The sequence below is a fragment of the Limulus polyphemus genome, unplaced genomic scaffold (genome assembly GCF_000517525.1).
Source record: "Limulus polyphemus unplaced genomic scaffold, Limulus_polyphemus-2.1.2 Scaffold2945, whole genome shotgun sequence".
NCBI classification, from domain to species: Eukaryota; Metazoa; Arthropoda; class Merostomata; order Xiphosura; family Limulidae; genus Limulus; species Limulus polyphemus.
In genome coordinates, this window is record NW_013668555.1 from 16,002 (window position 1) to 33,666 (window position 17,665).

General features: G+C 30.2%; 1 protein-coding gene across 2 annotated transcripts in view; it reads right to left on the reverse strand.

Moving 5' to 3' along the window:
• Positions 1 to 2,734: 2,734 nt before the first annotated feature.
• Positions 2,735 to 17,665, reverse strand: part of LOC106468276 (protein NDRG3-like) — a 21,812-nt gene continuing 6,881 nt past the window's right edge. Inside the window, exons 3-12 of one of the 2 annotated variants that reach the window (XM_013928695.2) lie at positions 16,136 to 16,235; positions 15,649 to 15,769; positions 13,619 to 13,681; positions 12,907 to 12,967; positions 12,467 to 12,631; positions 11,708 to 11,811; positions 10,123 to 10,188; positions 9,530 to 9,629; positions 9,052 to 9,136; positions 2,735 to 4,794 (exon numbers count right to left, since the gene is read on the reverse strand). In XM_013928695.2, coding sequence (XP_013784149.1) covers positions 4,646 to 4,794; positions 9,052 to 9,136; positions 9,530 to 9,629; positions 10,123 to 10,188; positions 11,708 to 11,811; positions 12,467 to 12,631; positions 12,907 to 12,967; positions 13,619 to 13,681; positions 15,649 to 15,769; positions 16,136 to 16,235 — 1,014 coding nt within the window. In that variant the 3' untranslated portion in view covers positions 2,735 to 4,645. The remainder of the gene's footprint in view (positions 4,795 to 9,051; positions 9,137 to 9,529; positions 9,630 to 10,122; positions 10,189 to 11,707; positions 11,812 to 12,466; positions 12,632 to 12,906; positions 12,968 to 13,618; positions 13,682 to 15,648; positions 15,770 to 16,135; positions 16,236 to 17,665) is intronic. The other variant, XM_022396612.1, reaches the window with a different exon arrangement.

Below are 17,665 nucleotides of genomic sequence, written 5' to 3' on the forward strand. Positions count from 1 at the left end.
ATCTGCCTTATGTTAAAAAGGTGTTTTGTGTAATGTACAAGTACATATATTTTTTTTATATAAGCTGCTAATAATTTTGTACATAAAAGACGAATTTTTAGCCAAGTTAAACTACGTATTTTTGCAAATGTCTTCATTATTTTAGGAGAGTTTTTTTTTCTTCTTTCCTGGGGGGTTTGATTGTGTTTTACTATCCATTATAATTTCATAATTTTTCTGTATTTGAATTATTGACAATGGTTGTGTTAAAATATACCACAGAATGATTTGAGTGAGTATGCAAATTCCATAATGAAGAGAGAAAGAAGTTTCAGTTTTTGTCAAGCTTTTGGGATAATTTTAACTCCCTCTCTTTTTTTTCCTCAAATTCCCCAGTTTTTCCCATAATGGTTCAAATAAGCAATATTTTCCAAGCCTTGTGCAAACTATTTTATGAATTTATTTATTTCACTATGAATTCATTGGTTGTAAAATGAAGTGTGTTAAGTTTAGAAATTAATTTATTATTACAGGTAAAGTGCAAGGCTGAGAAACCCATTTTTCAGTTAAGAGTAACTAGAAAACTCTCGAAAAAGGTTCCTGGTGTTTGGTGGTATTTGGAAATTACCATGAATTTCTATCTTCTTCTATCATTATAATATTTATTCTGAATTAAAATCTTTCTCCTAAATATGTACAGGTTTCACTAAACATATGGTCGAGAAAGTAGTTAATTTGATTTCATTCTAAGTTACCTTGATTCCTTTGTTGTTCTTGGAACAGATAACACTTGTTACTACCCAGGGAATAATATTACTCAATATTACACGTTGTGCAAGGATGTCGACAGTGGTGTCCTGCAATAGTTGTTCTTATGTTACCTAAAGGTTATAGCTCCACCTATATTGTAATGAGAATAGTCAGGTACCCGGGGTATCACTGGTTAGCTGAGGTTAATGCAAGGTTTCTTGCTAAGGATCTTTATTTCCCGAGTTGGTCTAGTCACGTCGAAAGGAGTTAATCAAAGAAAGGTAACCAGTCAAAGTGATCTCCAACATATTAAAGCAAATGTACACTATTTTCGAAAAAATATAGTTCCTTTTATAAGACACTTGGTGTTTAGTCAATTTATTTTACAACAACTATGTTGGCAAGACTTGGCATTAATCCAAAATTCAAATCTTGATCAAAAATCCTATTATCTAGCCCTAATGTTAATTCAGTTTCACCTAGATGACCAACAAACGACCTTTACACACGTAAGCATCAGCTACTGGACAATGTTGGGCATTCAATCAGTTTTTAGGCTTATACTTTAAAACCATTATGGCATGGCCTAACGTTTAGCCAGGATGACAGATGTTTTCTGTCAAATTGCGATTAACCTATTCAATGTACACGCGTTATTTAGCATCGAAATTAATTTTTACTTGCAAAGTACCGATAGTACCAGCATAAAACTTTTTTTTTTTTTTTTTAATAAAAAGCCAGTTAATACATTCTAGATAATCATTTTAATTAACACAATGCCACAAAACAGTATTCATTCATTAATTTTTATTTTTTCAACATTGTGGTTACAAAGGGCATCTTAGTGTTTTACTACATGCACTGCACACACCTAAAGGTTTGTACATGATATTGCTTAAAGTATGAAAGTAATACACAATGAAGTGATAGCCCTAAAAAATGAAGGATCATACTTTTTAGGTATGTTAATAAAGGATACAGAGCTTATTTCCTCAAAGACTTTGGAGAATCTACCCAGCTTTATTTTTGTTATTTCTTAAGTTTATTATTACTATCTTCATTAAATGACAAGAACAAATATAACACAGAGAAAACAATGCACAAAATGTAGTAAAATAAATTCAGAAAAGTTCAAACAATATTTATATTTTAACTTTAATGTGTAATAATTATGCATTTTTCATACTTGTTTCCATATTTAAACAAAGATCACTAGCTAACATTTCCTCTTAATAGCACAAAAAAACTTTTTATAAGAGTTTAAAAAAATAAATGCCTTAAATAACAAACATACAAAAAGGAAAAAAAATACACTCCAAGATATAAACGTTTTAATAAATACCTTAAATATATATACACACACCACAAAAAAGTGCATTTCTTGTAGGGGGGAAAAATAAAAAAAACTTAATTTCATAACCAAAATGTTTTCTCATTCAATACTCTTTCAAAGATCGTTAAAAAAAATCCAAAGTTAATCTGCCATTTATAATCTTTCACTGTAACAAATAAGCTCTTTGTGATAAGAAATATATACATAAAAATGGTATATCAAACTTTTTTGCTATGTGCAATATAGTTTTCCACCATAATATCAGGTGCAGTTTTTCTTATCATTTCACCAGAAATCTCAGGGCAGTAAAGTGTTAAGATCACATGCAGGTACCCAATTTCTTTCTATTAACATTAATCTGTAAATTTTATCAACTGTACAAACATCATGGTTATATTTTATGTACAAAGCTGCCTTACAGAAACTACCCTCACTTGTTGTTTTTGTTTGTTTATACTTTGTCCTGCAATGTAAATTTTGTGATAGTTATAAATACAACAGAATTGTGTAAAAAGCAAACCCACTGAAAAGGATTCTTGAGTCTCCAAGAATGTTTCAGGTTCTTGACTCTTCAAGAATGGTATAAGGTTCACAAGTGAAAATTCCAACTTACTCGTTTTCATAATCTTCCAAGATATATTAAAATACTGACTTAAGAAGAACTGTATTAAATTTTTTTTTTTTTTAGTCTTCTGCAAAATTTTTTAAATTTGTTATTGAAATGGCTAAATGGCCACCTGATGGAATACCTATTATATACAATTTACTAAAACAACACAAACCTTTACTATCTGACAATAAAAATGTAATGCCTGATCTTTGTTGGCTTATTATAGAGTCATATCTACTTGCATTTTCACATGACTTAACTAAAATAAGAATTAAACTTTACATTTTGTATTGCCCCATACCCACTACTACTACAAGAACAGATAAAATTGGAATCTTCACGAGATACACAACAGTAACAAAAAACACCTGCATAAATACACACTAGTATGACAGATATAAGTATGATAAAATTAAACGATTGTTCTGGAAAACCTTTATGTTTAGAACAGAGATATCTTAAATTTGGCTTTGTTTATTAATTAAAGACAAGGAAGAAAACAATCTTCCAAATTTAAATTAACAACAGCATCAAGAGTATACATTACAATGAAAAACTGATTGGTAATATAAAGAACAAAAAACTAATTGTGAAATGAGAGAACCATATATTTTTAATAGATAGTTATTATATCAAAGCATTTATCCTGAAAATTTTCAATTTCTCTGAAGAGTATTGATCTTGAGTCTTGACAATTCCATTACAGCACCAAGTTCCTTTAATCTGACACCTTTAAGTTTTCCATTTGGAGATACAAAAAAATATTACAAACTAACAAGACTCACCATTTACATTAAGAATTACAAGTTTTTAATGTGGAATGCAAAAATACTATATAAATAAATAATAAAAAAAATTCTCTTTTCAGAATCATGTTAGATAGTATCATTATTTACTTACACCTTTTCAACATAATCCAATTTTTTTTTTAGAAGACTTGATAAAATTAACTGCAAATTACTTTTCATAAAGCAGCTAAACTGGACATACTGACAGCAATGGAACTAAAATAAAGTGGACCTAGTAAAGACTAGTTTCTAACAGTTACAATAGTAAAATACAGTCCTACTTTCAAATAACTGAACTTGTACATCTTTATTAACTATCCACTAATCAATTATAGAAAATATGGTAGAAAAAAATCAAATCCAAAACCAACTTTGGTTGTGTAAAGTTCAATCAGTTGAAACAGAACATTTAGAATAACATCATACTTTGAAAAGTGTTAAATAAAATAAAAATAAAAGTTTAGATTGCACTATTGATAAAAAAAAAAGTAAGGAAACCTAAAGCTGGCTATAATTCTTGTCCTATACAGAATAGGAACAGTAGTGTTTAGCATCTTGGCTTCAACATTTCATAAATCACTCAGTAGAGCCAATTCCATTTTCCCAACAGTTTGTAAATCTAGGTCTCCATACAAGTTAGAATAAATTCTACCACAGTTAAAAGTAGGTTTTGTTTTAAAGCACCAATTATTTAACAAATATACAGAAAAGCACCAGTAGTTTGACAAATTTTTAGAAACAAACCGCTGTCTTTATATCATTACTTTTACTTGGATAATTTTTTTATTTTATTTTTATTTTTATTTTTTTATAAATACACCAAAGCATTTGCAATTATGGGCTTATTGTGAAGGCAGATATTCTTTAGTTTAACCCTAACAACTACATTTGTAGTGCAAACACACACACACGCATAAATGTGTATGTTTCTATACCTTGGCCAACTAAAGGCCATGAGCTTGGAAGTGCAGTCGTTGTCTTGATAAATCAGGCGTACGTGTGGAAGCATTATGGCAGTCAGTGTTAGAGCACTATAGTATTCTTTTCTTAAGGCGATCTATAGGAATAGGTTACGATAACTCTTTCTAGCATGTGTTGTGAGAACTGGAACTATTTATTCTACCCTACACTCTTTGGTAATTGAAACTCTACAAATCACGTGGTCTACAAACTAGTTGAGCACATTCAACAAACCAGGGTGTGCTGGTCAATTGGATTTTCCACAATATGAACTTCCTGATGAAAGGTTGACACTTGGTCTCCTACACCCACATTCTCCTCTTTTAATGGCCGCTTTCGAGTCAAGCTCACACCCCTTGTTGATATGGTTGGTGCTAAAAGAAACATAACTTAAAAATTACCAGATTAACTTCAAAATTATATTTAATTGTATTCATTTTAAACAAAATTAAGAAATAAACACTAATTTTTAAGTTCTTTAACCCTATGGATGTGTAGGGTAAAAATGCACATCACCACCCCTTTTACAGAATTACATTCAACATTTAATTAAACTACTTTATTATGAACATGTGCAAATAAACTTGGCATCAAAATGAACTTAATGAATCAAATCCTTAATATTAAACGAGTCTTAATTTCAAAAGGACGGATTTAAATATATTATCAATCTTCATTCGTCTATTACTTAACACTTCTTCATTATGAATTGTCAAACTTCCATAACCCTTCCACCTCTATATAACCTCAAAAGTTTTAATACAAATTACCAATTTATAATACAGATATTACTGAAACTAACTGTATAGCCTCCAATCATCTTAATTTAAAAATATAAATCAGAAAGATAAATCCACATGTCACACCTTCCTATTAATACTGTCTTTAAAAAATAAAAAGTTAGAGAATTATCTACAAACATTTTATTCATAGTAAATAGAAAAAAACAAAAAACTTAATTTACTGAATTACACAGAATGCTAGCCCATTTTGAAATATCTTTTGACTTATTCAGCCTACAGATTCAAAACTTGCTTTGCCCAAGTTCATTTCAAACATGTTAGTATTTCCCCCCCCCCCCCATACTTGTTATAAAAGAGAGTAAAATGTAAAATTTAGAAATTTATTAGACTAGATAATAAAAAAATTAAAAACTTCTCAATAAGGTATGGACAGAAGTTGCCCAAGTTTTATTTCACAATGAAATTCTTCGTTTTTTTTCCATAACTTGGACTATTTTATTTGCTTGCCAGGCGTTCATGGCTTTATTGTGCTTGTTTAGTAATTAGCAATAGTTCAAAGAGTTGAAATATTTATTAAAAGTTTACCACAGTTTGTGAAACTATATTTATTGCATTAAAAGTTAATACATATAGTTTAATGTTTATATGGTGGTTAATACGTTGGTCAAAATAATCGAGTCCATATAAGGAGAGGTATTTCTTCTCATTATCCATTTAAAATCCAGATAATTACACATAATCAAAAATCATAAAAGGTATAGGCACAAGACGTTGTGTATCAAAAGCCACTTGTAATACGAAGTTAACTTTTGGGAATATATTTAAGATGACATTCCTATTCACACTAAAACAGTTTACAATATACTGTTGTTATAATAATGTGCATCATCCATACAATAGAATTTCCAATTAAATAAATTAAACTGTTGGGAACCCTGGCACTTCTGTCATAACATAACAGTTTTAAAAATTTTTGTAATACGTGGTATCAAACAGCCATTTGGTTTTTTCAGGCACAATTGTAAACATTAGTCACTAGTTATGGAAGAGCTTGTTTACAATTTGTTTTCATGAATTAAGACTTAGAAGTTAAGTAGTAATAGATGCGATATTACACCACTATTAGAATTTTACACCTTGGCAACATTTCTAATAGTTAGAAGTGTACACTAAACAATAATTTTAAGTTCAATTTTCACATGTAGTTTCAAAAGAACTTTTTGTTTTAACTGTAGTCATTTTAACTAAACTTATTTTATATAAACCTTAAATACTAAATAATAGGTTATGTATCATTCTTGTTAAGTCAACCTAAGGCAAGTCTCTCTATTAAACATTTACTAAATGGACATTCAGAACTTAACATAAAATAGGTACATTTCTTAAATACAATACATACAAAATACTGAAAAAAAGGTAAACAAAGAAACTACAACTCAACTGATTCAAAAAGATAAATTCCATAAAGAATGATCCCAATAATAATTATAATATAGCAAAAAATTTGGTTTGTTCGTGAAGAAGAGCATGCATGAAAATGTTCTGGGAGTGAGCAGTAAGACGAGAGATTAAAACTTCATTAATAGGTGACAGTAAATAGCCTGGAGTTTTTACCTTCACTTGACAAAGCACTTGGCCTGCGTTGAAACTGGTTTAATACTTACAAAAAAAATAAATAGCATTCAGTGTAAGAAAAACGAGATCATGCTAAAGACTATAATTTACAGAAGTGATTATCAAAATACAAGTCTTCATTGAACACCTAGCCTTTCAGAGGTAGAGAGAAAGAGAGATATACAGATATTTTACTCACATTTAATAGATTTAAAGCCTTGTTTGTAAAATTAATTTGCATTTTACTACTAACATCCTTTATGACTGAATACCAAACTATATAACATAAAACATTTAGCCTAGTGCTAGAATCTTACATTTCTTAAACTATTTTATCATTAATTTTTTAATTTCTAAACATCTAATTTTAAATTAACAAAACCATTACAGAAATCTACAATTACAGAATCATAATTTGGTTAGCAAAGCAATTTTAAACAACAATTTTTTTTTTCTACGATCTATGTTCCATGGATTACATTTAAGCAATCAGTATTGCAAACAAGACCCAAATATCTACAAGCTTAACTTCCCACTGTGCTCATGTTTAAAATTTGTCTTTAAATATATATAAATGTGACTAAATTATGTGCAGTTATACTATGAATTACTGAATGGTTTGTTTTGAATTTTGTGCAAAGCTACACGAGGGCTACCTGCACTAGCCATCCCTAATTTAGCAGCTTAAAACTAGAGGAAAGGCAGCTAGTCATCACCACCAACTCTTGGGCTACTCTTTTACCAACGAATAGTGGAATTGACCATCACATTACAACACCCCCACAGCTGAAAGGACGAGCATGTTTGGTGTGAAGGGAATTCAAACCTGCAACCCGTAGATTGCGAGTCGAGCGTCCTAACCAAAATTACTGAATGGAGTGGTTTGGAGATGTATTATGATGAAGAAATGACCACAAACTCTAGAAAAAGTTATTTCACTCAATGATTCTACAGCTTCTCCAAGCGTGATTTTGTACTTGTACTCTTAAGTTGACAATGACTAAAAGACTATATAATTTGTTCAATAGAACAATAGAAAGTAGGGGAACAAAGTCAGGTGAACAATGTTTTTTTTTTTTGCTGAGTATTCTAGAGTAGTAAAAAGTTATCAAAAATTTCCTAGGCTTTTATTTTACTTTATTTATTTTTTTAACCTTCTTTATGGAACCATGAAGTTAATGCAATGTTTTTTTAATAAGTGCATGAACATTATAGCAAAAACTAAAAATTCCCTTTCCCTCAGCAATTTTTAAGTCTGCAAATATTTTTGTGGAACTAGTAGGCAGGACAAAGTGATGCCATTGTTCTAAAAGCTGCAGAGGAATGTCAAAAAGATTCAGGTCCTTTTGGTGTTGCTCTGCAATATTACTGCCGATAACACTCGATGGATAGGTATTTAGGGGTGGAGAAAGACTACATCTAGGGTGAATAGGAGTAAGCTTTGTTATGGTAGTACATCTTCCTTCTGGCAAAAAAAATCAATTGTACTGCTCAGATGAGCTGGAACACAAGATTGTAGTGAAGAGACTATTGCCAATTCATGGATAGATACTATTGATCAAAGTTGCACGGCTTCCTTTCGGTAAGCCACAGAACTACAATGCAACAATTCTCGTTAGTACTGAGTAAAATAAATAACTTTTTTCTGGAGTTTATGTTCATTTCTTCATCATACTGTACGATTGGATGAAGTTTCCATTTTGTATAAAAACATATTCAAGCAAATAATAGATTTCAAAAAAATTAAGTCACTATAATAGACTTGATATGTCAATTATACGTGCATAGTGGTAGAAGACTAATAGTGTATGGTTATGTACAAAACAGTCTAACCATCAGGACACGACTAATTCTTGAAAAAAAAAAATTCCATGACACAAATCACAGTTTTCAGAAATACAAGTAGGGTATCCTCCAGTTGGTCAGTTGCAAGATTATCAGCTTACAGTGCTAAAATGGGATTTGATTCCTCATTGTGGACAGATCGGAGTAGCCCATTTTGTAGCTTTGCACATACACACAAAAAAGAATTAATCTTACGTTTTCAAAACACAAAGAACAGAGTAGCTGTTCAGTTTTTAAAAAAAAAATACCTAATCTACAATTAATAAAAATTTAAGCAAGTTGTCAGAATAGAACATAACTTAACTTTGTTTTATAGTAATTATACCCCACTCCACCCCACCAAAAAAAAAAAGAAAGAAAGAGGTTTTACAGTGATGTTTTCACATCTAAAATTAATCCAAACATATAATGGTATCCTTTAGATCTTACCAAATCCTAGGCCTTGTAGAAATAGTTTTAAGACCTCTGCCACTTTTCCTGGCTGTTCTTCCATAGCCATTCCACAATCAGATATCTATTTAAAAAACCCAAGTTAATATCCTACTTTATATCAGGAATTAGCCATTGAACATGTAACAGGATGTAAGTATTTTGCAACTCTTAAAATGACGAGTAATCACACAAATGTCACATAGTTGGATTTCAATAAACAAGAAGGGCACCATGTTTGTCATATTCAGTCTCAAAAAATAGAAAACATGCATGTATATGCATCATTTTCAATGGACATAGACCAATTTTTGCTGAATCCCCCCCTCCTTCTAGAGTTCTACAATAAAAAAAAATGCATTGCTCAATATTTGTTTATCATAAAGGTATTCAGTTTGAAAAATTAACAGGTGATTAAGGCAGGGTGTATTTAACAAAATGGTGACTGATGATAAATGCTGAAAGAGAAAGTAATTACCTTCATCCATGTAGAATTAGAAGGATCAAGTCTTCCATTCATCTCAACAGTGTCATCCAAATGAGGTGACAGTGCTCCTGACATCAGCAATACTCCACTTCTGACAATGATGGAAGAGAAGAATCAGGTTTCAATGATGAAAATGTATATCAGTAATGCAACTGAATGAAGATAAATGGAAATAGGCTTAAACGGAACTTAGTTATTTCCAGAATGGGGAGGAGGAAATCAACAACATAATTTTGCTATTTAAAGATACAGAAAACCTGATGAAGTACCAGTCTTCAGTTGCTCTTACTTTTAACATTCCAACATTAAAGTCTACATTAACCCCTCCCCTTATATACCACAAAATTTATACATCATTTTAGACAAAGATGTGGTTTGCATTAGTTTGTGACTAGTCAGTTCTGTATTACCATTCGTTATTTCCTAGTACCAAATATAAATCGCACCGAATGAAGTGAAGGATGTATTTACATTGAAAATATTTTAAAAAAGCAATTATTTATTTTTCACAGTTGCAAAAGCATAAAAGAAACAAAGTAATTAAAATTTTTTCTTCATATATTTGTGACCCACATGAAACTTACTTGAATCTTCTTTCAGACTTTCTCTTTGTAGGATCTAATTCCCGTTGTATCTGCAAGTCAGTACGCCTGAAAGCATTATAACACTGATAAAAGTTTACATTTTTTTTTTCCTTTTTTGCAAAAACAGTCCTTTCACTTAACAGTACATTTGGGCAATGCAATAACGATACAAGAGATCAAATGTATATTTTATGTATTAGATATGCACTTTACAATCATGAGTTGTTTTTTTCCCATAGAATGAAATTAATAGCCCAGAAACATCAGCAAGCAAGAAGAACTGTTCAAAATAAACAAGCCAGAAGAAAAAAAATGAAGATTTAGGTGAAAATTAGCCTTATATAATTATAAGATAGAAAATGTTATAAATTTATCACAAAAGGATACTTTTATGAAAACAATTAAAAAAACTACTTGCTTCTCAAGCTTTCACAATAATGTGCATTTATTATCTCACCAAATCAATGTTAAAATGTAATGGCCCTAAGCAAAAGTATTGTTTTTGGAAGACTTTTCATCAACACCAAAGCAGGAGCTTGGACCCTAGTCTTAAGAAGTTTTCTATGATAAATTAGTTATTGGCTTAAAGTCTTTTGTTCAAAGTTACCACCAAAACATGGCAATTTCTACAAGATAGATTCACAATTTTAGGATTTAAAGAAGAAACGTCTTCATATTATCAAAGTTAAGTTTCTGAATAATTTTGCTTAAAATATTTATAAATAAGTTTTAAAATACTGATAGACTTTAATAAGTAAAGGAATAAAAGGCCTATTGATATATTGATTTCATTGATAAAATACAAATTGTAACTATTTTTTTTTTTAAACTATGAAAAATTTAGTCCCCAAATGATCACATCATTTTCTAAAGTTAAGGTTTAAAGAAATAATTTGATCAAACTACAGAAGAAGCCTACATTCTACAGTCTTCGTGTAAATTTACACCATATGGTTGGTATTAACTATTAAGTTCGAGGTATAATTTTGCAGATGTTTAGACTTTTACAGTTTCAGAACCACTTCTCCATCCCCCACCATAATGATTCTGCGAGTGGATTAGCTGTTAATTACACTTTTTAATATCCAAAATGATCATAACATCCAGTTCATCTTCAGAGTTCATAAGATCTGAATAATCCAATTAAATGTCACACCAATGATATATGCAACTAACGGAATCCTACACTTACTAATTCAATGTCATATGCTTGCAACTTTATGTTACCAACTTACAAGACCTTATGTAGTTGAAGATCTAAGCAAAAGATAAGGATAATCAGTTTTATTGTAATAAGTGCTGAAGTAAAGAATTCATTTTAGAAATAAGAATCAATCTCTTAGAAAAAAAAAAGTTTATCCAACGTTTGTTATTCTTTCTTTGAAGTGAAAAGTTAAGCCAACTAGCACACACACACACACAGTTGTCATACCCTGAAGAATTTGGAGTTGCATTTATTTACATAAAGATGAAAGTAACATTGCAAGACTGTGCTGATAAAATTGTGTTACAAGAAATATTTAGTGCTTAAGTTAACAAAAATCATAGATTTGTGCAATGTCACATGTTATTTAACAAGTCATACCTGATGTAGGAATCTATAAACAAAGAAAGGTTGTAGGGGTTGACAACTTTTGTAAAATACTGAGTGTATGCTTCGATCAAGTTGTAATTACAGTCCTCAGTTACCTAAAATGTTAGGAAAATACACTTAGTTAACATGTGGAAAATTTCTCCAAGATGTTAAGATTTTTTTTTTCTTTTTTTTCATGCAGTCAATAAGAAAACAGCTACTCCCAAAATATTAAAATCACTCCCACACCAATACAGTCCTTAGATTTTAAGTAAGCAAAGCCACTTTCAAATAATTTTACAAAATTAAAAATACATAAATTCTGTTTGAACAGATGTATTCAAGTTATAGTGCAAGCTGAAACTTGAATATGTATGTATAAAAACAAATGCACATTGTTTAATATATATTCCACTACAGATTAAGTAAAAATTAAAATAAAAAAAAAATCCTTACACTTATAAAGTGAGGGTAGAGAGCAGTTTCAGTTAATCTTACAACCCTTTTATCACCACCCCCTTTAACCTCAAATTGGGTAGGGATATTAGAATCAGTCATAATAATATACTTTTGTATGAATGAAATTTAATTACAACTGTAAAACAAAAAAAGCACCATATTCTAGTCAATATTTGTTTTTCTACGTGTGTGATAAAAGTGTTTTTTTTATACAGATGGAATTAAACTTGAATTTCAAATAATTATATAAACATCTTTCACATTAAAACTCACAAATTTGAAATTGAAAGCATAATCTGAATCAGTACAAACATTTCCAAAGTGATGCCACAACAAATACTCTAGTGGAGAGGAAGTCATTCCCGAAGACCGGAGACACATAGAATTTAACTTCTGGTAGCCCCACTCAGTCCAGCCAGCTACTGTAGAAGTACAATTGATTAAGAAAAGTCCATCCACAAGATCTGGGTATTGGAGCTGAAGGAAGGAAGGAAAAAAAAAGGGTACTTTATTTTTTAAATTAATATTTTCAAATCAAGATGCTTTACATAAAAATTATAATGCATTAAGTGTATGGTTATTAACTAATATAAAAGTAATACTATTCTTCAAGCACAATCACTTTAGGCTATTTTATGTTCAAAGTAGGTAAATATTTGATACTGTTACAAATTTAACAAGGAGAAACAAATTTAAATTAATTTTGCAAGTTCAGGTTTTTTTTTTTTGTAAAATGATAGACAGCAACTTACAGCAAATCTTGCCAAAATGTTTGCACCAGCTCCCACACCCAAGCCCACAAAGTGCTTCAAGCTATATAGATAAAAATAAATCTTAAGTTCTTCAAAACAATATTTCTGATATATGAAAATCAGGTCTTCCTCAGGCACTGTATAATTAACAACAATTACAAATTCAAAGTTTAACAATTATTTTCAGCAGTGTATGTGTTGAATTAAAGTATTTAACATAGATGGCAATTCTTTACCAAAAACAAAAGACTGAAATATGAATTATAATTAGTAGAGGGGAGGGGGGGGAAATTTAAGATTTGTTTAAAGAATTTTTATTTTTATTGTCATCATCAGTATAGCTTCTCTAATTTTTTAAGTTTATATTAAATTCACTTTATATCCAAAAAATATTAAAATTCTATGAAGTGTCTGGTTTCTTTTAGGAGTTAAAAAGCAAAGAACATTTCCACTGTAAAGCTGATCATATTAAATGTTTCTGATCATTTGAACATAATATATTAATCTGAAACAACTAGTTTGTAATCCACGGAAACAAATTACTGCATTTATAGGAAAACAAGTTAATTACAATCTATTTTCACATTTAAGTATTGTTCAACTCAAGTTACAATTAATATGCATATTAATAGTATTTGGTATCTCTTAAATATTTAAAACTAAATACTTGTATTAAACTTTATGATTCAACAATAAAGGAGAAATTACTTACTTGAAAAACTTAACAGCACATAGGATCATTTCAGCAAGCTGGTCCATTGTAGGATACACATAACTGTATATAAAAACAAGATCCAACTAACTGAGTAAATATATTCAGTATCATTATCACTACAGATGTTTTGTTTTTTTTTGTTTTTTTTATCCTACTATTTAACATTTAAATGCAAAAAATGATGGAAACTTGTTTATGTTTGCCCTTACCAATTAGTTAACTTATCCATATAACATATAATAGATGTAGAAGAATGGTATAGCACTTTATAGATCTTGAGATTGATTAATCTGTCCTGTACACTAACTTGTGTTTCTGTTAAATTTTTTCTTCTTGTTTAAATAAATGATTTGCTCAAAATGCCTACCTTGGCATGAAATAGTTCATAGTTTATAACGAAGACGTATAAAAACACTTTTCTCTTTTAATCTCACCATTGGCACTACGTGAGCATTAGAATGATAAACTGGAGAATGCAAACAAAATTCCATCTTGTTCACAAATAACCTTAAAACAAGATTCAGAACCTGGTAAAAAAATAGCTAGCCAGAGTTTTTAAAGTCTATCATCAGACCAATTTCATTACAGTTTTAAGTGTGGATCCAGTTTAAGAATTTTGTGTTTAGTAAAACTAAAGAATGAAGTTATTATAAAAAAAATCAAATGTCAGCGTTTTTACTTACAGAGACATGCTAGTTTTATTATTTGGCTTAGAACTGTATCATAATTAATCTAGCAACAGGATGTTAAGCCTCACAGAAATATTGTCCACATAACACAAATAACTGTTGTAGCATTTGTGTTTTCAGTTTTACTTACCTCTAATTTCTACATTACCTTTAAACAATACAGTTTCTACAACTAAAATCAAAATATCATTATACTTTCTCCAAGCTCTATCTGCAGCATGTTTTGGAATAGTAATTTAAATGAACATTAATAGGAATCATCACTGCAATTTATGTTCAAGTGTCATGAACACAACAAGCTTGGGATTAAAACATTAAGTCATGGAAGTACATATACTGGCATCAACTATTTTTCATAAATGTTACAGTATTTAAGTTTCACACATTGTTATTTATGCCACACTATATTCAGTTGTTGACTATCTAACAGTATGTAATATACACTCAGTGCCAGAATAAGCACGAGGCAAATGAGGCAGCCCCCCCCCCCACACAAAATAGGGTGTCCACAAATATTTTGTTAAGATTATTAATGAATATTGCAATATTCGATTTATATATATTTATTTATTGAAACCTAGTTTTTAATAAATAGTTTTTAATAAAGTTTTTTTCCTCTTGCATTTGAAAGGACTTCCATAAGGATATTTGCCTCAGGGCCTCCACTTAATCCAGCCCTGTACACACCACTTACTAATATTTCTCTTATTTTATTAAAGACATTTCACAACATGGCTGTTCATGCATAAATCAAATTATCACAAATTAGTATACGACTTGTAAATGATCACCAGAATAACTAAAAACTACTAAAATAGCATGTTTGAATTAATAATTCTAGATAAATTTACATCCTAATATCGGTAATGATAAAACATCCATCTTAAGCCTAATCATACAATACTAAAAACATGATTAAGGTAATTCCAAGTTTTCTAAAGGCTGAAAGTTTAACAATATTTTTTTAAGTAATTTAAGGAAGTAATTAATAGTACTTGAAAAACTAAAAAGTGGTATATCACATACACTAAAATAAACTCATATTACAAAGAAAGAAATACTTACAAGTTGACTAACAGTAACAAGACTTGTCACACAAGTTTAGATTTTGCTTCTTTTGCAAGGTAATTTATCCAAGATAAACACCATACATCAATAATGACAGGCAAGTTGTTTATACATGGTATTTAGTAAACAGAACAGATGAAATAAAAATAGAATTCTCCAAATATATGAAAGTAAAAATAATTCATATGAAAAGCATATTTACACAAAATTTGTTTATTGTTGGACTAATGGAGAACAAAGATATAATTTCAAAACTAAGGGAAAAATTACCCTTCTGGAAGTGTCGGTGCTCCCTCCTCCTGTCCTGGAGCATTAAGGTGGTAAACACAAAAACTCTGCAACAGTACACGCATATCGACATAGTTGAAAAATGCTTGAAAGTTAGATATATCTGCAAAGAAAAATATAAAAGTTAAATCAAAAGGATACAACTATATAGCATTACATAATCAAAGGGAAAAAAAATTCATCATACACATCATATATTGTGACAAACTGCAGCCTTCCTCTCCCATTGCAAATTAAAACACCAGAGCAAACAAAACAAGAACCAACAATTTCAAATTCGAACAGCATCCAAACAACAAGAACTGAGAAAGTTTTGAATGTTAAAGTTTCTTCTCAATAAAAATGACTAAAGAATAACAGATTAAACCGTACTTTCTTACAACATCACGGAAGTTAGCTGTTAAAGTCTGTATCCAAGACAAAAAAGAAAAATGGACTTTGAGGTTGTAATTACAGCAAAGGTACTTACTATTCAGGCCCAAGTCATGGTAAGTAATTATTGCTTGTTTGTTTTGCTCCCCTTGAACAGCAACAAACATTCTTCCAAAATCTGTCCCAATCATTTCTTCCTGTAACAGGTTTCATATTTAACATTTGGTTTAAAGTTATTCTTAATGTCAGCATTATATAGAAAAGACATTAATAACAAGTTTATTACATTACAATCCAACTTTGACCAAAATATTAAGTCTTTTACCAATCTGTGAAAGTTTTTAAGATATTTTTTTTTTTTTGGTTCAGAATAGATCCAGTTTTGTAGACTCTTAGAGTAGAAGATGAAATTCAGATTCCCAAATCTTCAAAATTTCTGTTCAGTTTTCAAGTAAGAGAAAAGCTATGTGTATTCGAGATGTGAGGAAATACTTCATAATTTTTTTAGGTGGCTGTACTTATTCTTATTTAAGGTATTTTTAACAAAGTTAATTTCATCACGTGTACAGAGTAAGCCACTGCTCACTTGTAATTCAAGTTTTTTTTGTTTTTTCTAATGAACAATATCATTCCAGCTTTTTTGTACTCTGTTTTAAGAGTAGGTTTTGATCAGCACAGTTAGATATTAATAGTTAAAGTAACTGTGCAACTTAAACTGTTCTTTGTGACTGTTCTGCATTGTTTATCATTTGTTGCTGTGTGTGTATTTCTGATTGTGGTCATTACACATGTATTATACATGGTTGTGGAAGCTTGAACACTCATTTTGTGTCAAGACATTTTCTTAAATAATCAATCTACAATGAACTGGCACATTTATGATTTTATTTTCTAAAGAGCCATCCTTTTAAAACTAATAGAAAACCAGTATAAAATGAAACATCGGGTATGATTATGACAAATGTAATCTGCTATATTTATTGTGTATATTGATATCGTATGGCAGCATGAATAAAAGTTGTAATAGTTTGTGTGAAGCAATAGGCTCATATACAATCTACTAGTTGCAATGTACAGTTTGATTTGTATTTTGTGCAATAATGTTTTGTAGAATTAGTAAGTACACCAACTAATTGCTGTTTAAATGTTTGTAACTCCTATATGTACACTGTTTGTGTTTCTATAATCTACATTATTGTAAATAGGCTCATTTTATGGAATATTTAGTAATACTTGTTCCACATGCCACTACTCTACTCCCCCACAAGTGTATATTGGTACCGTATGGCAGCATGAATACAAGTTGTAATACTTGTTCCACATGCCCCTACACTACTCCCCCACAAGAAAACTTGTTTTCATGCTGCCATACGGTACCAATATACACTTGTGGGAGGAGTAGTGTAGGGGCATGTGGAACAAGTATTACAACTTGTTTTCATGCTGCCATACGGTACCAATATACTCTTGTGGGGGAGTAGTGTAGGGGCATGTGGAACAAGTATTACAACTTGTTTTCATGCTGCCATACGGTACCAATATACACTTGTGGGGGGAGTAGTGTAGGGGCATGTGGAACAAGTATTACAACTTGTTTTCATGCTGCCATACGGTACCAATATACACT